Source organism: Candoia aspera, chromosome 1 (genome assembly GCF_035149785.1).
Source record: "Candoia aspera isolate rCanAsp1 chromosome 1, rCanAsp1.hap2, whole genome shotgun sequence".
NCBI classification, from domain to species: domain Eukaryota; kingdom Metazoa; phylum Chordata; class Lepidosauria; order Squamata; family Boidae; genus Candoia; species Candoia aspera.
In genome coordinates, this window is record NC_086153.1 from 81,514,628 (window position 1) to 81,533,583 (window position 18,956).

Here is an 18,956-nt window from a genome sequence, read left to right on the forward strand (position 1 = left end):
CGCTAAGACGGGACGTGAAAGCCTACGTAGCGTCCTGCCCGACGTGCGCCAGAGCCAAACGGGCACCAGGCAAGCCCTCGGGGCTTTTACAACAGGTGGCAGAACCCTCCCGCCCATGGGAGGAAATCTCCATGGATTTTATAGTGGACCTCCCACCCAGCCAGAAGAAAACGGCCATTTGGGTGGTGAAAGACTATTTTTCGAAACAGGCCCACTTCATCCCCTGCACATCGGTCCCGTCCACACAACAACTAGCCAAACTCTTCCTCATCCACGTGTACAGGTTACACGGATGTCCCGCACGTGTGGTGACCGACAGGGGCACACAATTCACTTCTAAATTCTGGCGGGCCTTCCTAAAGCTGACGGGGACCCAACAGGCCCTATCCACTGCCTGGCACCCCCAGACGGACGGAGCCACAGAGGTCCTCAATGCCACCCTAGAACAATTCATACGCTCATACACCAACTACCATCAAGACGACTGGGCCGAACTGCTCCCATTCGCCGAAGTCGCATACAACAACGCCGTTCACACGAGCACGGGGAAAACTCCGTTCGAGGTAGTCACGGGGCGCGACTTCGTCCCCATACCGGAGCTACCACAACCCCCGGGACCCCAGGTGGACGCTAGTGACTGGGGACGGAAGATTGCAGAATCGTGGCCAATAATCACGGCAGCGCTGAAGAAAGCACAGGCGGCCTACAAAGAGCAGGCCGACAAGCACCGGCGCCAACAACCGACGTTCCAGGCTGGGGATATGGTCTACCTATCCACCAAATTCCTAAAGTCGCCCCAACCCTCGAAAAAACTGGGGCCTAAGTACATCGGGCCGTTCCGAGTCACGCAGATAGTGAACCCGGTGGCAATACGCTTGGACCTGCCACACAACCTACGGAGACTCCACCTGGTATTCCACACCAGCCTCCTGAAACCGGCAACTACCTCTCAATGGCACCCAAGCACGCCACTGCCCTCACCAGTGATGATCGACGGCCAACACCACTTTGAAGTAAGGGACATACTCGACTCCCGCAGGCAATGGGGAACTTTACACTATTTGGTCAGGTGGAAACACTTCCCCCACCCAGAATGGGTGGCGGCGCACAACGTTAACGCGCCTGACCTGACCCGGGCTTTTCACCGGGCGTACCCCGACAAGCCTAAGGCGAGACAAGCAAACCGGCACCTGCATACCCCCTCCCCCACGGCCCCCCCCGCCTACCGTGCCCCAAGGGAAAGGGCCCCCCCAAGCCCGCGACTTGGGTGGACCTCCCCCCCCCGGGACTCACCCCCCCCGCCCCGGGCCCACGAGGCAGTGACAAGCGGTCGCCAGCACCCTCCCCCCGCCCCGGGCCCACGGGGGAGTGGCAATCAAGTCAACAGTGCATCCTGAGGGCATCGCCCAGGAGCACACATAACAAAGGCGACGCACTTAGAATAAAAATAAGGGCCCTACCTGGAGCTGATAAGCACCCGACCAGCCACGCCTCTCTCCTTGCCGAACTGAGCCAAATAAGCAGGGTGTGGCCGGAGCATGTGCACGCCCAGGTTGTGACCGGGGCATGCGCACTGGGAACACACCCTAGATGGACACGTGGTAGAGGGCGGAACAAAGGGAGGGGCGAAAACACTCCGGCGGGAAATTCAAAAAAAAAAAAAAAACCATTTTGAGAGCTCTCCTGGTAACAAACCGGAAAGCCGGGGGGGGGGCACTATTCGGACAGGGGGCAGTATGTCATGAGTGCCGTTGAGCTGAAGACATCAGCGCAATGGCACACATGACAATAACGAGGAAACAGGGGAAGGGGCTCAAGATAAGCAGCCATCAACTCACAAAGACGAAAGGAGAAGATACAATGGCTAAGCGGATCGCGAGGCACACCCAAGCTGTTAGCGCTAGCGCAACGGAGATCGCCCAGCTGACAGCAATCACCGGATGAATAGGGAAACCGATGATGGGCGATCCCGGAGCGCCAGCGGGGCCTCGCAACCCCTCACCTACCGGCAAGACAGCATGTTGGACAAAGGGGGGGTGACGTAACCTCGAGTGAGGGGGCGCTGACCGGCGCGGAGTATTTAAACCCCGCACTGGCGTGCTCCTGTCACTCTCAGCTTTTTTCTACAACTGTAACTACGCTATGAATAAACCAGAGCCTGCTTCAACTGAACCAGTGTCTGTGTGTTACTCGGCGGTAGGCAGTGCATGACATAGATACTTAGATGACAGTAACAATAGCAGCAACCAAAGTTTCCTATAAGCTCCATTAATCATCTCTCCTAACCTCGTTGCAGAAGGATAATCCATACCAAGAGCCTCAGTCATTTATTTTTAAGCAGTGAGCAGATTCAGATGGGGAAAATATTTATATTGCTTGATCCCAAACCATTATTTTCTTTTTTTTTTTAAATTTAGGTACAGTGGTATTTGGTTAGGGATAGATTGTCATGGAGAAAATCTATTTAGGTGGTCACCAGAAGCCGAAAACGACTTGATGGCACATAATTAATCAATAGTGGTATTAATTAATTAATTAATTTAAAGGTAATTAAACCTTTAACAATTAAAAAAGGTTTATATCAATATTAACTATGATTTCTGAAATATTAAAGTTGATAAGCATAAGGCTGCTTAGATTTTACATCTAAAGCTGAGTGTGGCATCAATAAACAACTGCAAATATATTACTCATTATATGCTAAAAGTTTCTATCTTAAGCTTAATAGTTAATACTAAGGTCTCCACTGTATTGTTACTTATTGTTTTTGCATATTAAAAAAAGAAACAAGAAAAAACAAAAGCAAGAATTAAAAAAAGATTGGTTTCCCAAAATATTCAAAGAGGAATCACATGCTTTTGGAGAAAAGGTTGATAGAGAAAATATCCTAGGCCAAGCAGGGAGGACCAGGACCTGGCCAGAGAATTGGATTAACCCTTAAAGCAGGGGTTTTCCAAGTTTTCCAGGCCATGGTACTTGTTCTTTTTTTTAAAAAAAAGTAGTAATAATCTGGAAACCCTGATTGAAAGGCAAAGCTCTAGCGACAGAAAATTAGCTTCGTTCAGGTGACTTTTTTTTTTTTTTGCCATTGGTCTCTTGTGGAACCCCATCAAGTTAGTTCCACGCAGAACACCCTGGAGTTCCACAGAACACACTTTGAAAAACCTGGTTCTAAAGCTCCTCCTAGATATTGTGAATCAATACCATTTACAAGACTAAGACTTTTTTCAGAGTAAGCGTGTTTAGGATTTTACAGTTAGAAATATGTTCTGAACACACATAGTATCCTGATAAATACAAAAACATGCAGTAATTATTGGTCCTATTTTTAAAACATTATTTATTAGGTAGCTGTTCTATTAAACTTTTAATCCACCAATAATGAAAGTTCTCTGGATAGATTAGAAAATTACTTAAAACATTAAATTCTTCTTAATGTGTGTTTTTTTAAAACCAAAAACAGATAATACATGCGTAAAATGCAAATGGAAATAAAGAAATAGCACAGCAGAGCTAGCTACCCCAGAAAAAGCAAAAAATATATAACCACTGACCAAATGCAGAGAATTTAAAAGCACACGGAGTGCAAAACTATGAAAATACCTGAAAAACAAGGAATGCTTTGCCTGGCATTAAAAATGCATCAAGACAGTAGGAGTCAAACTTATCTCTTTGAGGAGAGCATTCTGTGAGCAGAGAACCACAAATGAGAAGATCCCTGTCCTTTGTAATAATTTTTAATACTTTACTTGAGGGGGACACTTTAAGGAGGTTCTTTGCAGAAGAGTGAAGAATCTTACAGGTGAAAATTTTCACACAGGACAGATGTAAATTTTAGCAATCCAGACATTCAACCCTATATTCATGTATTGGCACACTCAGCAGAAGGCTCATGGATTCAGTTCAGGAAGATCAGTCCCTTTATTATTGATAAGAATGAAGCCACCCACACAGAGAGTTTGCCCATTCCAGCACACAGGAATCAAAGCCCTTGCACAGGTTTATCTTAAGTTTATGTTTCCTCCCATCTCTGCAGATCAAAAGCTGTTTGGCTATTCTTATGATGGCCTTGGAAATCACCTTACCTATGTTGACATAATGGTTCTTTCTGGTGTGGGAACCAATAATTGCTGCCTTGCCAGCTTCCTTCCTTTCAGCAAATACAGGGACATCTGCAGCAGGGGTAAAAAAAGTAAAGATGGTAGCCACAACCACATGACTGACACTCCACCCCTTTTTTACATGCATTGCATGTGGGACGCACATAAAAAGGTGTGGAGCTTTAATTGTGCAGTCACAGCCACCATCTTGACTTTTTTGATCCCCTATGGATACTCCTGAGCTGATGTGCTAGACAGGAGATGTTCCTTGAGATGTAATAATTTATTATTCTTAATTCTTAACTAATATGTGTGGATGACATTTTCATACTGCTCTGATTCTTACTGTGTAATCCGGAAATTTATTTTTTAACTTTTAAAGTGCAATTATTTTAATTTCTATGCTGAATTCTGATCTATAATCTCAATAACCATTAATAGTTGTGAGTGAACCGCTGGTGCTCTGGAAAAAATGGCTATGAATTGTTAACTTCAGGAGGAATGAAACTGCAAAGCACTTCTTATGTATTTGGGAAGAAATTTAATGGAACTGAATGGATATATCACCAAGTACTCACATCTGGGGTCATGCCGCACTTCATTTTTCTCACTTTGCTTCAGACATCAAATTATCTGCCTGTTGTACAAAAAATGCCAACCTGATAATTAGTAATATTCCTATTTATTATAATTTCTAAAGAGCCACCAGTGTACTTCGCTGGACACAGGAGTTGCTGTGGTTTTCCATATATTTAAGAACCACAATATAATGCTTGCTTTGTTACTTTGCATAGATATTGAGAAAGGATTCCTTCCATATGAGATGGATTCAGTAGGATATCTAATGGAGAAGAAGCTTCTAGGAAGAATAATGACAGATTGTAAGTATGCAGAAATGCTCTGGCCATCTAAGATTCTCTCCTGCTGATCAGAGAATAGATAAATCAATATGATACCCAAGCAATTAACAAAATTTTGAACACCTGAACTGTAAATGATCATGGTTTTTTAAAATACATTTATTGGAAGCTGGTAAATTATCCGTGAAGAATACGGATCCCAACCACAAAATGAATTCATGAAGAGCTGATATTGTTAGAATTGGAAGAGCTGTCTGGTCCAAATTGTACAGTCTTGTTGCCAATAAATGATCAAGAGGCTCATTTAAAAAGTAACTGAACTTGGGACATCCAATGGGGGGTTTTTTAAAAAGTCCAGATGATATCCACAATTGCATGATTGAAGCCCTTCTCCTGTTTTACATGTGTTGCACTTGTGATGTATGTTAAAAGGGGGCGGGGTTTTAATTGCATGGCCACGACCACCATCTTGGCTTTTTCGCTTCCCAGCTCTTCCTACCTCTCCCGGCCTGGCAGATACCCCTGGACTAAAGCTCTACATTGACACTGTGGAAGCTTTTATCACAACTGAAAATTTAAATAGCATCATTTCTAATGAAGAGCATATAGAATATGTTACTTATTTTTGACATGTACATTTCAAACATGCACCAGCCAAACTTCAGCATATTTGCTTCTGCTGGCTTGAACACTGCCTCCAATTATGAAATTAATGGGAGTAGTTTGTTGTAGTCTGCATTCTGTATTTTCTTATTTATGCATTTCCATAAAAACAAAAATCAGAGGAGAGGACATAATAGCACAATGACCAGAACTCAAAGCTTGCTTTATTGCAGGAGTGCACAATTGTGTGGACCACCAAGATCCTTGGTCACAGCTTCCACAGCCCCTTCAAATCTTGTTGCCATGTATTTAATAGGGCAGAAGAGGGAAAGTATTAAACACATGTACGGTCATCATAGTAACTGCCTTGAGTTGACTTCATTTGGATGTAACTCTAAATTATGTAGTTTTCATTTTAGGCACACACATTTTTTGGCATTCAACCCCTGACATATCACTTAACAGTCTTCCATCAAAAATATCTGAGAGTTTACATGTAGATTTTTGGCTATCTTGGAGTAGCACACAACTGAGATGACCAAACTATATAGAACCATGCATGGTAGCAATAAAATAGTCTCCAAGAATTTTTTCTTCCTCTCTCAAAACAGAAGGACCAGGTACTATCCAATAAAGCTGAATGGATGGAGAATTAAAGAGCTGAAAGAAAATACACCTGTTCACTGTGTAGAATTAACCTGTAGAACTCATTTCCAAAAGACATGGCAATGGCCGCTAACTCAGTTGCCTTTTAAATTCTTGGAAGACAGGCCTATCAGGCTATTAGAATCAAAGTCTCAGTGTTCCCTCTGTATTGCAGGAAGCATGCCACCAAATACCATTTGCAGGGGAGCTATGGCGGGAGAGGGGTATGTCTCCTTGGACTCTGCATGCTTTGAAAATTCTTCAGAAGAGTTGTTTCATACTGAATGGGACCATGAGCATAGCATCTCTTTAAAGCAGCTGCATTTTTTTCCGAGACAGAAAAAAGATCTCTGCTTTAAAGAGGTACTGTACTCATGCTCCTAAATGTTCCAAAGCACCTGAAGCATTTTCAGAGCATGCACACAATAACTCTAAACTCTTCATCTTCTGCCTGAGAGCCTCCCAGTGCAGCAGCATCTGGAGGCAGCAAGAGGACAGTGGGTCAGACTGATCAGCATTGTGGCTTCTCAGCACAAGCCCTACCTCTTTTCTACATGTGTCACCACATTGCATGCATGCCCCAAAAGGGTAAAGCTTGCTGCACGATGCCGCAAAGCCACTTTTGTCATTCTGATGAAAGCAGCAAGATTCTAAGGTCATTGCTGCCCTAGTCCCCCAGTGGCATTTGGTCATTCCCTGTAAGAAATAAATGCTGCATTAAGATGTCTTTATTACATTATTATTAGTGAACATAATCTGTGTGATCCGCAAGCTGTTCATAAGGTTCCACGTATAAACCTGCTTTGTCACTGCACTGTCCCCATTCACTGCACTTTCTAGAGTGTAGTTACTACTGCTGGCTGAATGATGATCTGAGAGGCAAGAAGAGTGGCTAACCCCGAGTCCCTCCAACAACAGGAGAAAGAGATGCCAGAAAGGGCTCTCTCAGATCTGGAGAAATAGTTAAGGAAAAGAAGCTGTTTCCCACCCACTGTAAAACAACCAGAGGGTGGCATGTTTGGGGCTAACGAGTTGACTTCGTGCCTGCTTGTATTGCCCCACCTCCAGATTGTAAGTGGTGGCATTTTTTTGCCATGGATTCTACAGATCTCTATGGTGAAGCTGCTCAGAAAACACAAAAGTACCCAAAGGTGCAGCAGCACGTTTAGCTTCCACCTATCCATTTCTCCCTCAATATACATTTCAGTTCTTTTAACCTGCTGTCCTTGTTGCATTCGTATTATGTCCTTGTCCTTTTTAATCAGTTGCATTGCCTTCCTTGAGGATGTGTCCTCTGTCTTGTTGATGAAACAACGTTCATTTTGAAACCAAAGCTATTTCTGTAGTTAAAAGAGATTATTCAGACAAATGTCAACTCAAGATAACTACTTTTGCAGGGTTAATTAATGAGGTCACCAAAAACAGACTGGACAGCCATGATAAAAATGAAACATCAGCCAGCCCTTTCCTGCATCAAAAAACTGAAGTCCACTCATCACAGGATTTTTCCAGACATGCTGCTTCAGTTCAGAAAAGGCCCCAAACAGGACAGTAAGGAGGATGCCTACATCCCAATGAAGAGAGATTCAGGTAATGAGAAACAAAAGATTGGTCCCACCAAGGAGATACAACATCCCTGGTCATCATCCCAGTGAAAATTTCAAACAGTTTAGACTGTAGTCCTGACAAGCTAACCTGAAGCTCTATTGCTCCTTTTGAAAATTCCCATATCTTGGCACAAAATCAAGGGGTTAAAGAGCATCAATTTCTTTCAGTGCTCTCTGTCATCATCCAAGTCTGATGGAGATCAGTGAGATACTTCGATGCACTGCTGGCTTAAGATGGCTTGCTGCCTGGAGCCACAAGCATCACCCCGCCCTCCACTGACAAGGGCTGCATCATTCAAGTAAAGTTCTTGCCTCTATAAACTGCCTTCATGGGATGCCACTTCACTATATTATATGACAAGGCTGCCCTGCTTCCAAATTGACTTACTTTGGGTGTTGTTACATTAGCTATTCTGTTCTATTTACCAAGAAATGATAGAGACCATATTTCCTACTCAGTAAAATATGGCACTATGATTGCTGCTTTACCTAATTAACACCATAAAGTATCTTTAGACTCTTAAAACAAAAGTACCACCTTACACATTTAGCAACGTAAGGCAAGCTGAAAGATTATATGGATATATGAATAGCAAGTTATTCTGTTTAATAAGTTTGTTTTGTATGGGCGCCCATCTCATACGCATAATTCTGGGAGGCTAAGAGTTAAAAACAGAATAAAACCATAAGTTATTCTCAAGACACACATAATTCTCTAAACAAAGCAAGACATTGGATCCTCTGACTTGCTCAGAATTCTTGATTCGTTGTGTATGCTTATTATGTTGTAAAGTCGCTGCCTGATCATAGTAAGGGATATAACAAGGGAATATTAATGCTCTCTGAAAATCAACTGGACCCTCTTTATGGAAACTGGTTCTTGGAATCTGGATTTTTACCTGGTGAAGGGCTGGTACAGAGATCTGTCTGGAGTATTTGGAATGAAAAGTCATCAATTTCAGAGAAAGTAACACAACTAAAAGAATGCACTGGAGACAGAACAAAAGCAGTTCTGTGCTGCCAATGAACTGGGCTTGGGGAATTACATATTGTTTACATGGTCCTTACTTAACAGTTGGATGCTGGTTTTGCAAATGCTTCTTCTATTTGCAGAGTGAACTGGGACCTGACTTTGTTCTACTTTTGGAAGATGGAATTGAGAATTTTTAAATTAGGACTGCCAGTTCTACAGTGTAAAAATCCAGATAACCATCAGATGGCAGCAAAGAATTAAGAATTCGCTATATAACTTTGTGGGATTTTTGCAGCCCAGACCTGGCTGACCTAATTTTAACCTACTTCCCTTTTGCCTGTTGCCATTAACTTTTTTTCCTGTCCTGGTCCAGAGAATCTCCTGACCCTCCATGCATGTTGATGATGGTGGCAGTGGGAGAAAACCATTGACTAGAAATTTGAATCCAATCCAGTGCATTTGTATATAACTCATAAAGAGTAAAATATTGATTACATTTGATGAGACAGAAATCTCTTTTATGGGCACATTTCAACTTGATCTGGCACTGTTTCAAAGAAAAGGGTATGTATGCATGTGTGTATGCACACGTGCAACTTCTGCCCTGATTGATATGTCAGAATGAAAACTTGACAAAGGAAAGCATCAGTAAAATGCTACAGTTTCCTGCATTTCACATTGATCAGTTTTGCTGCATCCAATTGTATTTGCTGTGGAGGATAATATACAATAGTTTTTTATAACTAAAATTTGAAAAAATTAAGGGATTATCTGAAGTAACAAAGTCAAGATATTTAGCAAACATCCAATGTATTTCAGTGGCAGAATAAGAATTAATGCATTTTATTCTTTTTTGGATCATGCCTTTAATGAAATCCTCATGATGCATTAAAATCATTTCTCAGAATTTCAGTACATGATACCACTAGATGTCAGTAAGATTATTAGAAGCAAACTATGCCTCTGTGTTCTTAGGCATACAATACATTTTCTGGTTTGCTGAAATTGTTGTGAGTAGACATGCCTAAGACAGTTAATGAATGTCACAAGAACCAAGAAGATCCACTGAATTCCCAAGAATTTATAGGAATAGAGCCTTAATATTTTTCATGTATTGGTCATGTTAGGAGCCTTAATATCTTTCATGTACTTTCATGTTAGGACTATTATCTGAAAATATTTTGAGTGATGTGTGTTTCCTTCCAAATTAAAACCACACAGATTGTATTGCCCCCAAATCCTACCTCTTCACTGGTGGGAATAGCTGAAAATTAATGGACAACATTCATGAAAGGTGATAGCATATGCAACTTTCTAATTTCCTTTGAGTGGACTTCCAAACTACCAGCAGCTCTGACTGTAATCCCTGACCTGGCACTATCCACCATCCTCAGTTAGTATGACCAAAGGCTACATTAGTTAGGTAACAGGAATGTACTCCAGTACACTAGAAGAGGAGCATAAAGCTGGAGAACACTGCTGTATGTTATATCAAGAGAATAGTATGTATGTAAAGTAAATTATAAGTAACATAATAGCATTGTATAGCATGTAGTAATCATAGCTCAGTGCTGAACTGCACACATATACTGTATGTATATACAATACATGTACATGAACCTCTTAAGCATAGCCTTTAGCAATTCCAGTTTCAAGTTCTTCAGAAGAAAACATGAGAATGACATTTACCTGAACACCTAGAGTGCTGCTAACAGTCAACACAGATAGTACCAAGTGTGATGGAACAATGAAGCTTACCCATGGTTAAATGATCCATGGGGTATTGAATTAAACAGGTTTATACAATGCACTACACTGTAAACTAGCCAAACCATATTTTAGCCAAGTATGTTGTGTGAATCCTTCCAGCACAAGTCAGATCACACTTCCATTTCCCCCAGCTTTCCTAGGCAAAATTCTTGCTTAAGAAACATTAAGTCACAATTTCCCAGAAGAAAGATCGGCAAATGAGGCAGCAATTAGCCAGCAATGCATCACTAAATCACATCAAGACATTGTCTCTCAACCACATAGAAAATTCACGTTTCTTCCATCCTGGGCTACAAAAATCTGAAGGACTATTGGACCCTGATCCACTAGTCCTAACTCATTCACGCATAGACTGGAGTCATGTATTTCATTAATATGTGAACCAGCCATAGTAGCTTATATACAATGGATTACAACATGAGAACCCAGGCAGCTGTGTTTATTCCATAAACCATGGTTAAGAAAGCTTAGTGTAATACGTAAACCCATCCCTTGTGGCAGTCAACGAACTATGGTTACAACAAATCATGGCACAGCAGAATATTGTATATGAATCCAGCCATGTATACTCTGTCACGCATGCATGATACATTATGGTATCCAGTACTTTTTAAAACTAGAAACAAGGTAGTGCGTGGTGGATTTCAGCAGTGCCACTGGTTCTCAGGAAGGAGGGAGCACATTCCAAGAAGGTGGAAAAGATAAGAGGAGACATAGTCCAGGGGAAAACCAAGAAGTTCAGAATAGCCCTGCCCTAGAGCTTTCCCAGGTTATTTTCCCTCAGGTTAAGTAGAGTTGCTTTAGTCTGGCAAGATTCTGTCTATACGGTGTGAGTAAATAAAGAACTGGAGTTTGGCTGGATTGGTTCCTGGTTGTTCTTGGGCTGGGCCTGACACAGAGTTGCAATGTAGAAACCACCCTACATCTCCCCATAATCCTTAAATATATCTATGCTAGAGATGGCAGAGCTATGCCTAACCCTTAAGGAACCTTAACTTGTGGCAGGCTTTGCACGTATTCCTGTTAACATGCCAGCAGCTCAAGAAGAACATAGCCACTTAAAAGAACACGGCTGCATTCCACTGCAGCAAATTAGCTTAATTGTTAACTACTCATGAACAGTCCCACCTTGTTCAACCTCATTTGCCAACTGAGGCTACTCTCATAACAATTTACTACTGTTAATGAAGCTCATGTTATAAACCAAAGTCTGAAAGTGAAATATTAAAAAGATTAATTATTATATATTTGTAATTTGTATCCTACCTGAGTGTTTGCTGTTTCTATGTACACTGAGTTTCTTGGTGGAGATTTCTACTAGGTCTCTCCTTATTTCCTTGAAACAGTGATTTACATGGAAAAATCAGTAGCTGAGCTCTCACATTCCACCAACATAAATGAGATTTGTTTGGGTTTTGCTTAGCAAGTTATGTGAAACCAGCCAGGGGTAGTGTGCTCAAGCCAACAAACCTCAGATTGGCATGATGTAGGAATTCAGTCAGTCGGGTTTTTGCTCTTAAAGAAATATAATGCTGATATGTTAAACAGCCACCTCTGCATGAAAAATGCACTGAAGAATAGAAAAATAATTACCTGGTCTTCTATCAGATAAAGCAAATATTTATAGAAAACAACACTAGGTTTTACTTTGAAGAAGAGGACCATATCTGTGCTGGGAAAGCTCAGGAATGGCAAGTGCTTGGTTAGTACCTTGATAAAGAACGTAAGGCGAAGCTCCACCACTTTTTCAGACATGTGGTGTCATTTCAGACAGTGGTCCACAGCAGTGTGCAGTGATGCAGACAACAAAAAGTAGTTTTTTAAAATTGTCCATGCTTTAAGAGATTTCAACAATTCTATCCCTCCTAAGATCTCATAAAAGCAATATTTGTAATATTTGCTTTATTTACAAATACGTAGGAAGAGTATATTGGAAGCAAACAGATACTCCTACCTTTGAAATCCTAAAAAGTAACTTTTACAGTTTCTTCTCTACCAGAATGTTGGACCATCCCTGGTGCCACTAAATATAGCCAGAAACTCTCCACATTCTTTCCACTTCAGCCTTCAAACCTTTGTTTTTACTGACTCTGCAGCCCTGCCCCCTTCTCCGAATGAGAACTTCTTCCCTCTGCCTTCAGGGTATGGGCTGGAGTAGGGGCTGAGGACACACTAGCTTCTGTAGTCAAAACAGAACCACCCATCAAAGTGAGACAGCAGCAGGGAGGGGAAATTCATTCAGCCCTTGCAGGAGTATTAAAAGAAACGTTTAAGAGGAGGAAGCAGCTCAGCAATGATTGAGTAGGCTAATGGGCAGAAAATTATAAACAGTGCATGGAGGACAACTAAATGGAACCATCTGAATCCTGGACAGCAAGTCCACCACACTGGAATATTTTTATTCTGTATGTATTTTTTAGCCAATTTATATGGGCATCCATTTGCCAGATAAGTTATTACAGGTTTGTTTTGCCTTTCCAAATCCTAAAAGTGTTTCTCAGTGGTTAGTAGGCCATCCAACCAACATTGTCAGTTACCTTGATAAAGCATAAATGACCATTTTGAACTGTTAGCCACCAATCTACTTGACAGCCAACAACTATAATAATTCTGTCTCTGCTTAATGAAATAGTTTGGGGTGTTAACCCAAGAAATAGTTCTGTAAAAAAAGTGTAATATGAGGACAGTCTGGCTAAAGTTAAGAAATTTATAACACAATTTTCAGTGGAGAAGTTAGCACTTGCTTAACGTTTTTCCACAGAACTCAGTGGAGCTTTAAAATCTTGTCGAACTTTGGCTGAGTTGTGGTATATATTAAGTGTTCTTAATTAAGTGTTCTGTTTTCATTTTCTATTAATAATTTGTTCAACTGTATACATTCATATTTTATTAACAACTAAATGATGAACTTCTTAAACAGTGATTTAAACCACTGAGTTCCTATTTGCACTGTAAGTAACCCAAATGGTCTAGTATAATTTGTTTTTTAAAAAAAGATTCTTAAATAAAAGAATCTTATGTCCTGTATTAAATCAATTTTTTTGTTTGTTTGTTTCTCCAGAGAATCTAAGAAGATTTTATATAATCATTTGGGAGAATCTACTGAATACTTAACTTGTGATGAAAACTGTCTTCTTGGCAAGCATTAAATCAAATGCTACTATTTTTCAAGCATTTTCAAATTCAGTATTTTGTTCTAAACTCTTCTAATTGTAGTTATAATTTTGACTTTATTTCTACAATAATTTTCTGTAATTGAGAAAGACATAAACATAGGAACATCAATAGTATACCATTGATAAATTAAAGAATACAAGTATATATTTTCCAATATGTGGAGGAAATTTGGTTTTAGTCCTGTCAGATTATTCCCATTAAAATCAAAATGACCCAAGTTAGCTTAATTAGTTAAGTCTCATGTTTTTCACTGGGTCAATACTAAACTCTCATTATGCTGTTTTTAATCTGTTACTGGTTTTAATAATCTCATTTATTTTATTCTGTTTAATGTCCAATTTTTTAAGGGAAGAAATTAGTGTTTTATAACCAATATACTGGAAAAAATATTCATCTGGTTATATAGCCTTTATTCTGTAATGAAACTACATTGCATTTAAATTTTCTCCTGAAAATTGCTATCTTCCTTTCTAATGGACTTATAGCTATATACGGTATGCTTGTAGCTATACTTTGGAATATGCTTCTGTTGTAGAATAAATTATTTTCACATAACATCCTCATTCTTCTATAATTTTCTGTTCAGCTGTGGACCACATGCACATTCGTATTTATAGAAAATATAAGGATGGTTCTGTTTCCTGTTTTGTTCTTTAAAAAGCCAGTTAGAAATAGAGAAGGAAAAAACAAGATTTACAGATATTATTCTATCTTCCCCCTAACCATTTCAAGGTCACTTATCCATTAAATTGTGTGAAAGTTGTAAAAAAAAAAAAAAAAGGTAAATAAGAAATGTGGGATCCTCAGGAAACATTGGGACTACAGCATACATACCTACTAAAAATACTAGTAAGTCTAAAAATTTAGCTGTTTTTGGCAACAGCTGGAATAAAACTCATTAAAAGAAACATTTGGATGGAACAGTATCAGCATCAAGCTAAATTCCTTGCATGTAGCAGCCAGTAATACACTGAGTACATTTACATAATATTATACAGTATTCCATTTACTACACCTATAACACCAAGAAGAGGTGCATGTCAATAGTATCCATGTTCCCTTTTTGACGTTCTGTTAGGCCCCCATGTTATCCTTTCAATGTAAAGTCAAGACAATGAAAAATAAAAATGATGGCTGTTAGACTGCTTTTTTAAAAAGCATATTCTGTTCTTGATTCCCACAAGGTCACTTTTTTGATACCAGAACATTTCTGCTGCTTTTATATTTACAAATCTAATGTAAGTTTGCAATCATATCTGCACTTTTCAGATTACTTCAGTAAAAACAAATATGTGACGATTGTATGATATAAACTTTTTCTGATGATAAAAATTCTCATGACAGGTTCCCAATCTGGTTTCAAATGGTGCATGTTTTATAATCTGCTTATATTTCTAGCTAGTGTGCATCCAATATTTTTAAAAAGGGGTACTGTTTTTGAGTAGTTTTAGAGTACTCTTAATAGTTCGTTCATATAGAAGGCAGTGGTGTTAGAAGAAGACCAAACAATATAAAGTAATGTATGCATGCAAAGAGATCTGATTTATTTTTATTTCTTATATTTTTACTCCAAAGTAGGTAACAAACTGTAAATCTAAGAAATAAATAATTATTTAAAATGCTTTTATAAGTGTAAATCTGTACTCCAGAATAAAACATTAGAATAACAGGGGTAGTACAGCAAATCAGTTCCAAAACAATATTATTGTCAGCAGTGTAAAAGACATCTACATCATAACTACCTGGAAATTGTAGATTTTGTTCCAATACAAAATCACAATATAGGTGCTAAGTTGGGAGAAGATAATCTAAACAATTAAAGTATTTGGTTCTTCCATTATCCATTAAACATTTAGAATGAATTGGCCAGATAAATCTTCATTTGAAGGAAGTTCCACACAGATAATACCACTCTAAGGAAGACTGTTGTTGATAACTATCTGGTGAATGTGAGTAGTGAGATATCCCACATTCCAGATTCCTCCAAGTTATATGGGGCATTATTTCTGGATGGTGATGAGCAATACTGAGTTTTCAGTGCAATAATACTGCATGGGAAAAGGTGGAATACAGAGATTTTCAGAAGAGACTGCCATTTCTCAACTTATTTATATATTTAATTTCTTTACACCCCCTGCATATAGTTTTCCCTAATCAGGCAAACAGCGTTGAGAAAAAGGGATATTCATCAAGGGAACAGAATTAAGAGAAAGTGTTGTTGTTATTTATTAGTTGGCTGCTTTGTTTTTGCTGGGACTGAATTCCTCCAATGGCATGAATTTGATCTAAGTTCTTCTTTGCCCATGTTTAATTGCTAAACTGAAAGGGAACGGATGCTGACAATGTTTTTAGTTCCTTTTCTTAGTTTGCTTCCCATCTAGGCCATGGTAAAGGGTTAACCTCTCGGTGAATAACCTGGGCACTGAGAAAATCACAACATTAATCTTCTGGGCAGAACAAACATTTCAAGAAAGGAAAAAATGCTGCATACAAAGGGTGTGTTTCTAATGCCATGAGAACAGTGCATCCTTGTGAAAATATAACTTACATAATAGAGGTAATATATTATTTGTCTAAACTCATGAGAAGAAGTAGCAGTTGCATAGGTCAAATTTATCTTTGTGGCTGACTGGCTCATGTGTAGGTTGTTGATCTAAAAGGATTTTATAATTATTTGGAGGATAACCTTCTCTTGGTCTGCAAAGTGACATCTCCCTGTATTGTCATGCTTGATAAAATGCCTGGATTTTGGATCCTTTCACATTTTATCACTAATTCTTACAAAACAAAAACAAAAACCACAATGATACACAGAGTCCCTAAAGCCAAATGTTAGAAGGCCAAGAATAGATGTCAGCCATATAAAATATCAGAGGTGTGAAGATTGACTTACGGCGTGGTGCTGGTGGTGGCCTTCACTAGTAACAGCCACTGAGCAAAACAGTGCAGCTGTTCTGCCTCTGAGGATAAATGGGGCATTGAATCACTTTGAAGGAACACTTTGAACCAAGCCTCAGTGAAGCTAAGTGCCCCTTGGAAGCTCTACACTCAATTTATAAATAATTCCAAGGATGTACAAAAAGCATTTAAGCTTAATTGCTGAGATTTTCCATGCCTCTCTTATGAAAAGTGAAGATCATGATAAATTTGTAAAACAGGAATTTATTGTTCATAAAAATACCTGAAAGAATCCTTGGGGATTCAGAAGAAGCTATGAGAATATTGGAAGCAGATGTGTATCTGGATCTGTCCCAAAACACTACAGGAGAGCCACACTTTCTTTCTTTCATTCATTCATTCATGTAAAGTGAGTTTTTATAATGCTAACCAGAATAAGGGAAAGTGGAAGGGGGATATTATTTGCATTTCAGTCTGTGTGTGATTATGCCTCAGGAACATCTATACTACCAACACACTGAATGTATAAAGAATAAGAGTAGACTGTATCTTAGTTTTCTGTGCTAAAGATACCAATGCAACAGAAGTTTCAGAATCAGGTTTTTGTTGTAATTTAACCATACAGTAATTATATTTAGCACTGGTATTTCAATCTGTAGAGAATTTTCCCACTCCAAATGACATATAAAATTCCTCCTCTGATACAGGCTCTCCTGTCATAACTGAAATTAAGGAAGATTCTAATTCATCTGATGATTGCTATCAGTCACTGAACTAGAGCTTATTTCAGTTAAATGAACTCGCTACTGGGCCATCTAAAACTGCAAGAAAGAATTTTAAAAAGCAAAATAATTTAGCAAGATTTTCCTATGTTTTATTTCTTCACATTATATTATGTGAATCTACAGTTTTGAAGCAACTTTTGAAATTCTGGTTGCACAACTTATGATTGGATTCAAATTTCCACACTTTCAGGGCTTCTGTTGGTCTTGTAGTTGGGATAGGAAATATCAGAATTCAGTTCCTTTTTCAGCTCACCTATCTGACCCCACTGAAATTTTGGCAGAACTATTTTGGGATCCTTGTTTATTGGAGGATCAGTTACAATAGCTGCACTAAATGCTGCAAAATACATAGGAAAATAATGGGTCACAAATGTAATTTTGATCCCTTCATCCATGAAAAGCTTACATTATGGGATAACCAAGCTTTAAGAATAGCTGGTAAGCCCATTTTGTGAGTAAAGTGGATTTTTCATGTTGTTTTTACTTTAGACCAATTTAATTCTAATGAAGCAGTTTTAAAACTTTACTAGATCTACAAAACTTTAAAACTTTTGTAGATCTTAAAAACTGAACTTACTTTAGAGTGCTTCTTGTCAGTTTATTCACTTAAGCATGTTATTCACAGTTGTATATAAGTGGAAAGTTGCTTCAGAAATATGCATTGTTTCTTTTTATTGTGAAATGTTAATACAACATAAAATTTTGTGTATAGTAAATCCTCAGAGGAAACCTAACAAGGAGTGGTTGCAACTTTCTTGCTATCAGTGATGTACATTAACTCATATGATTTTGGGTTTATCCTCTTATTGCCATACTTTGGACAGAATTCTATAGTACCGTTGGCATGAGTTTAGCGATGATTATTTTTTATCAAAGAGTCGTATGTTCTTCTTGATTATATGCCCAGTATCTAAGATGCCATCAAGAATTGTGCCTACTTTGCAAAGTGGATAGAGCTCAACAGATTATTTTATAACATTGGAAGGACAAATCTTCCCTGATTAATAGAATAGCTGATACTCTGCTATTTGTCAACAGAGGGACCATTAAGTGGACTTTCAACCAATTTGGTCAATTATTTTTTTCATATATAAATTTCTATTTTTAAATCTTTTTCATCACATTATCATCACTTAATGTGTCTGTGTGCATGCATATAGAAAGTTTGTTCAATAAAATAAAAAAGTCCTCCTGAAAATTATATTTCATACATAAGCAAGATAATATCTGCTTTCATGAAAGCTAGTTTAGTGTAGTGGTTAAGGCATCAGGCTAAAAAGCAGGAGACCATGAGTTCTAGTCTGGCCTTGGGCACAAAGCCAGCTGGGTGACCTTGGGCCAGTCTCTCTCTTTCAGCCCTAGGAAGGAGGGAATTGTAAACCACTTCTGAAAAACCTTGCCAAGACAACTGCAGTGACTTGTCCAGGCAGTCTCCATGAATTGGACATGATTGGATTAAAAAAAAAACTGCTTTCATACAATTAGATAGTAAGATATCTAAAATATATTTCCATCTAATTCCAATACTTCAGTGGAAA

At 39.0% G+C, this 18,956-nt stretch overlaps 1 protein-coding gene across 1 annotated transcript in view; it reads left to right on the top strand.

The window, feature by feature from the left end:
* Positions 1-18,956, top strand: part of RSPH3 (radial spoke head 3) — a 56,261-nt gene that overhangs the window by 10,930 nt on the left and 26,375 nt on the right. The window contains exon 7 of the mRNA XM_063293587.1: positions 4,895-4,981. Coding sequence (XP_063149657.1) covers positions 4,895-4,981 — 87 coding nt within the window. The remainder of the gene's footprint in view (positions 1-4,894; positions 4,982-18,956) is intronic.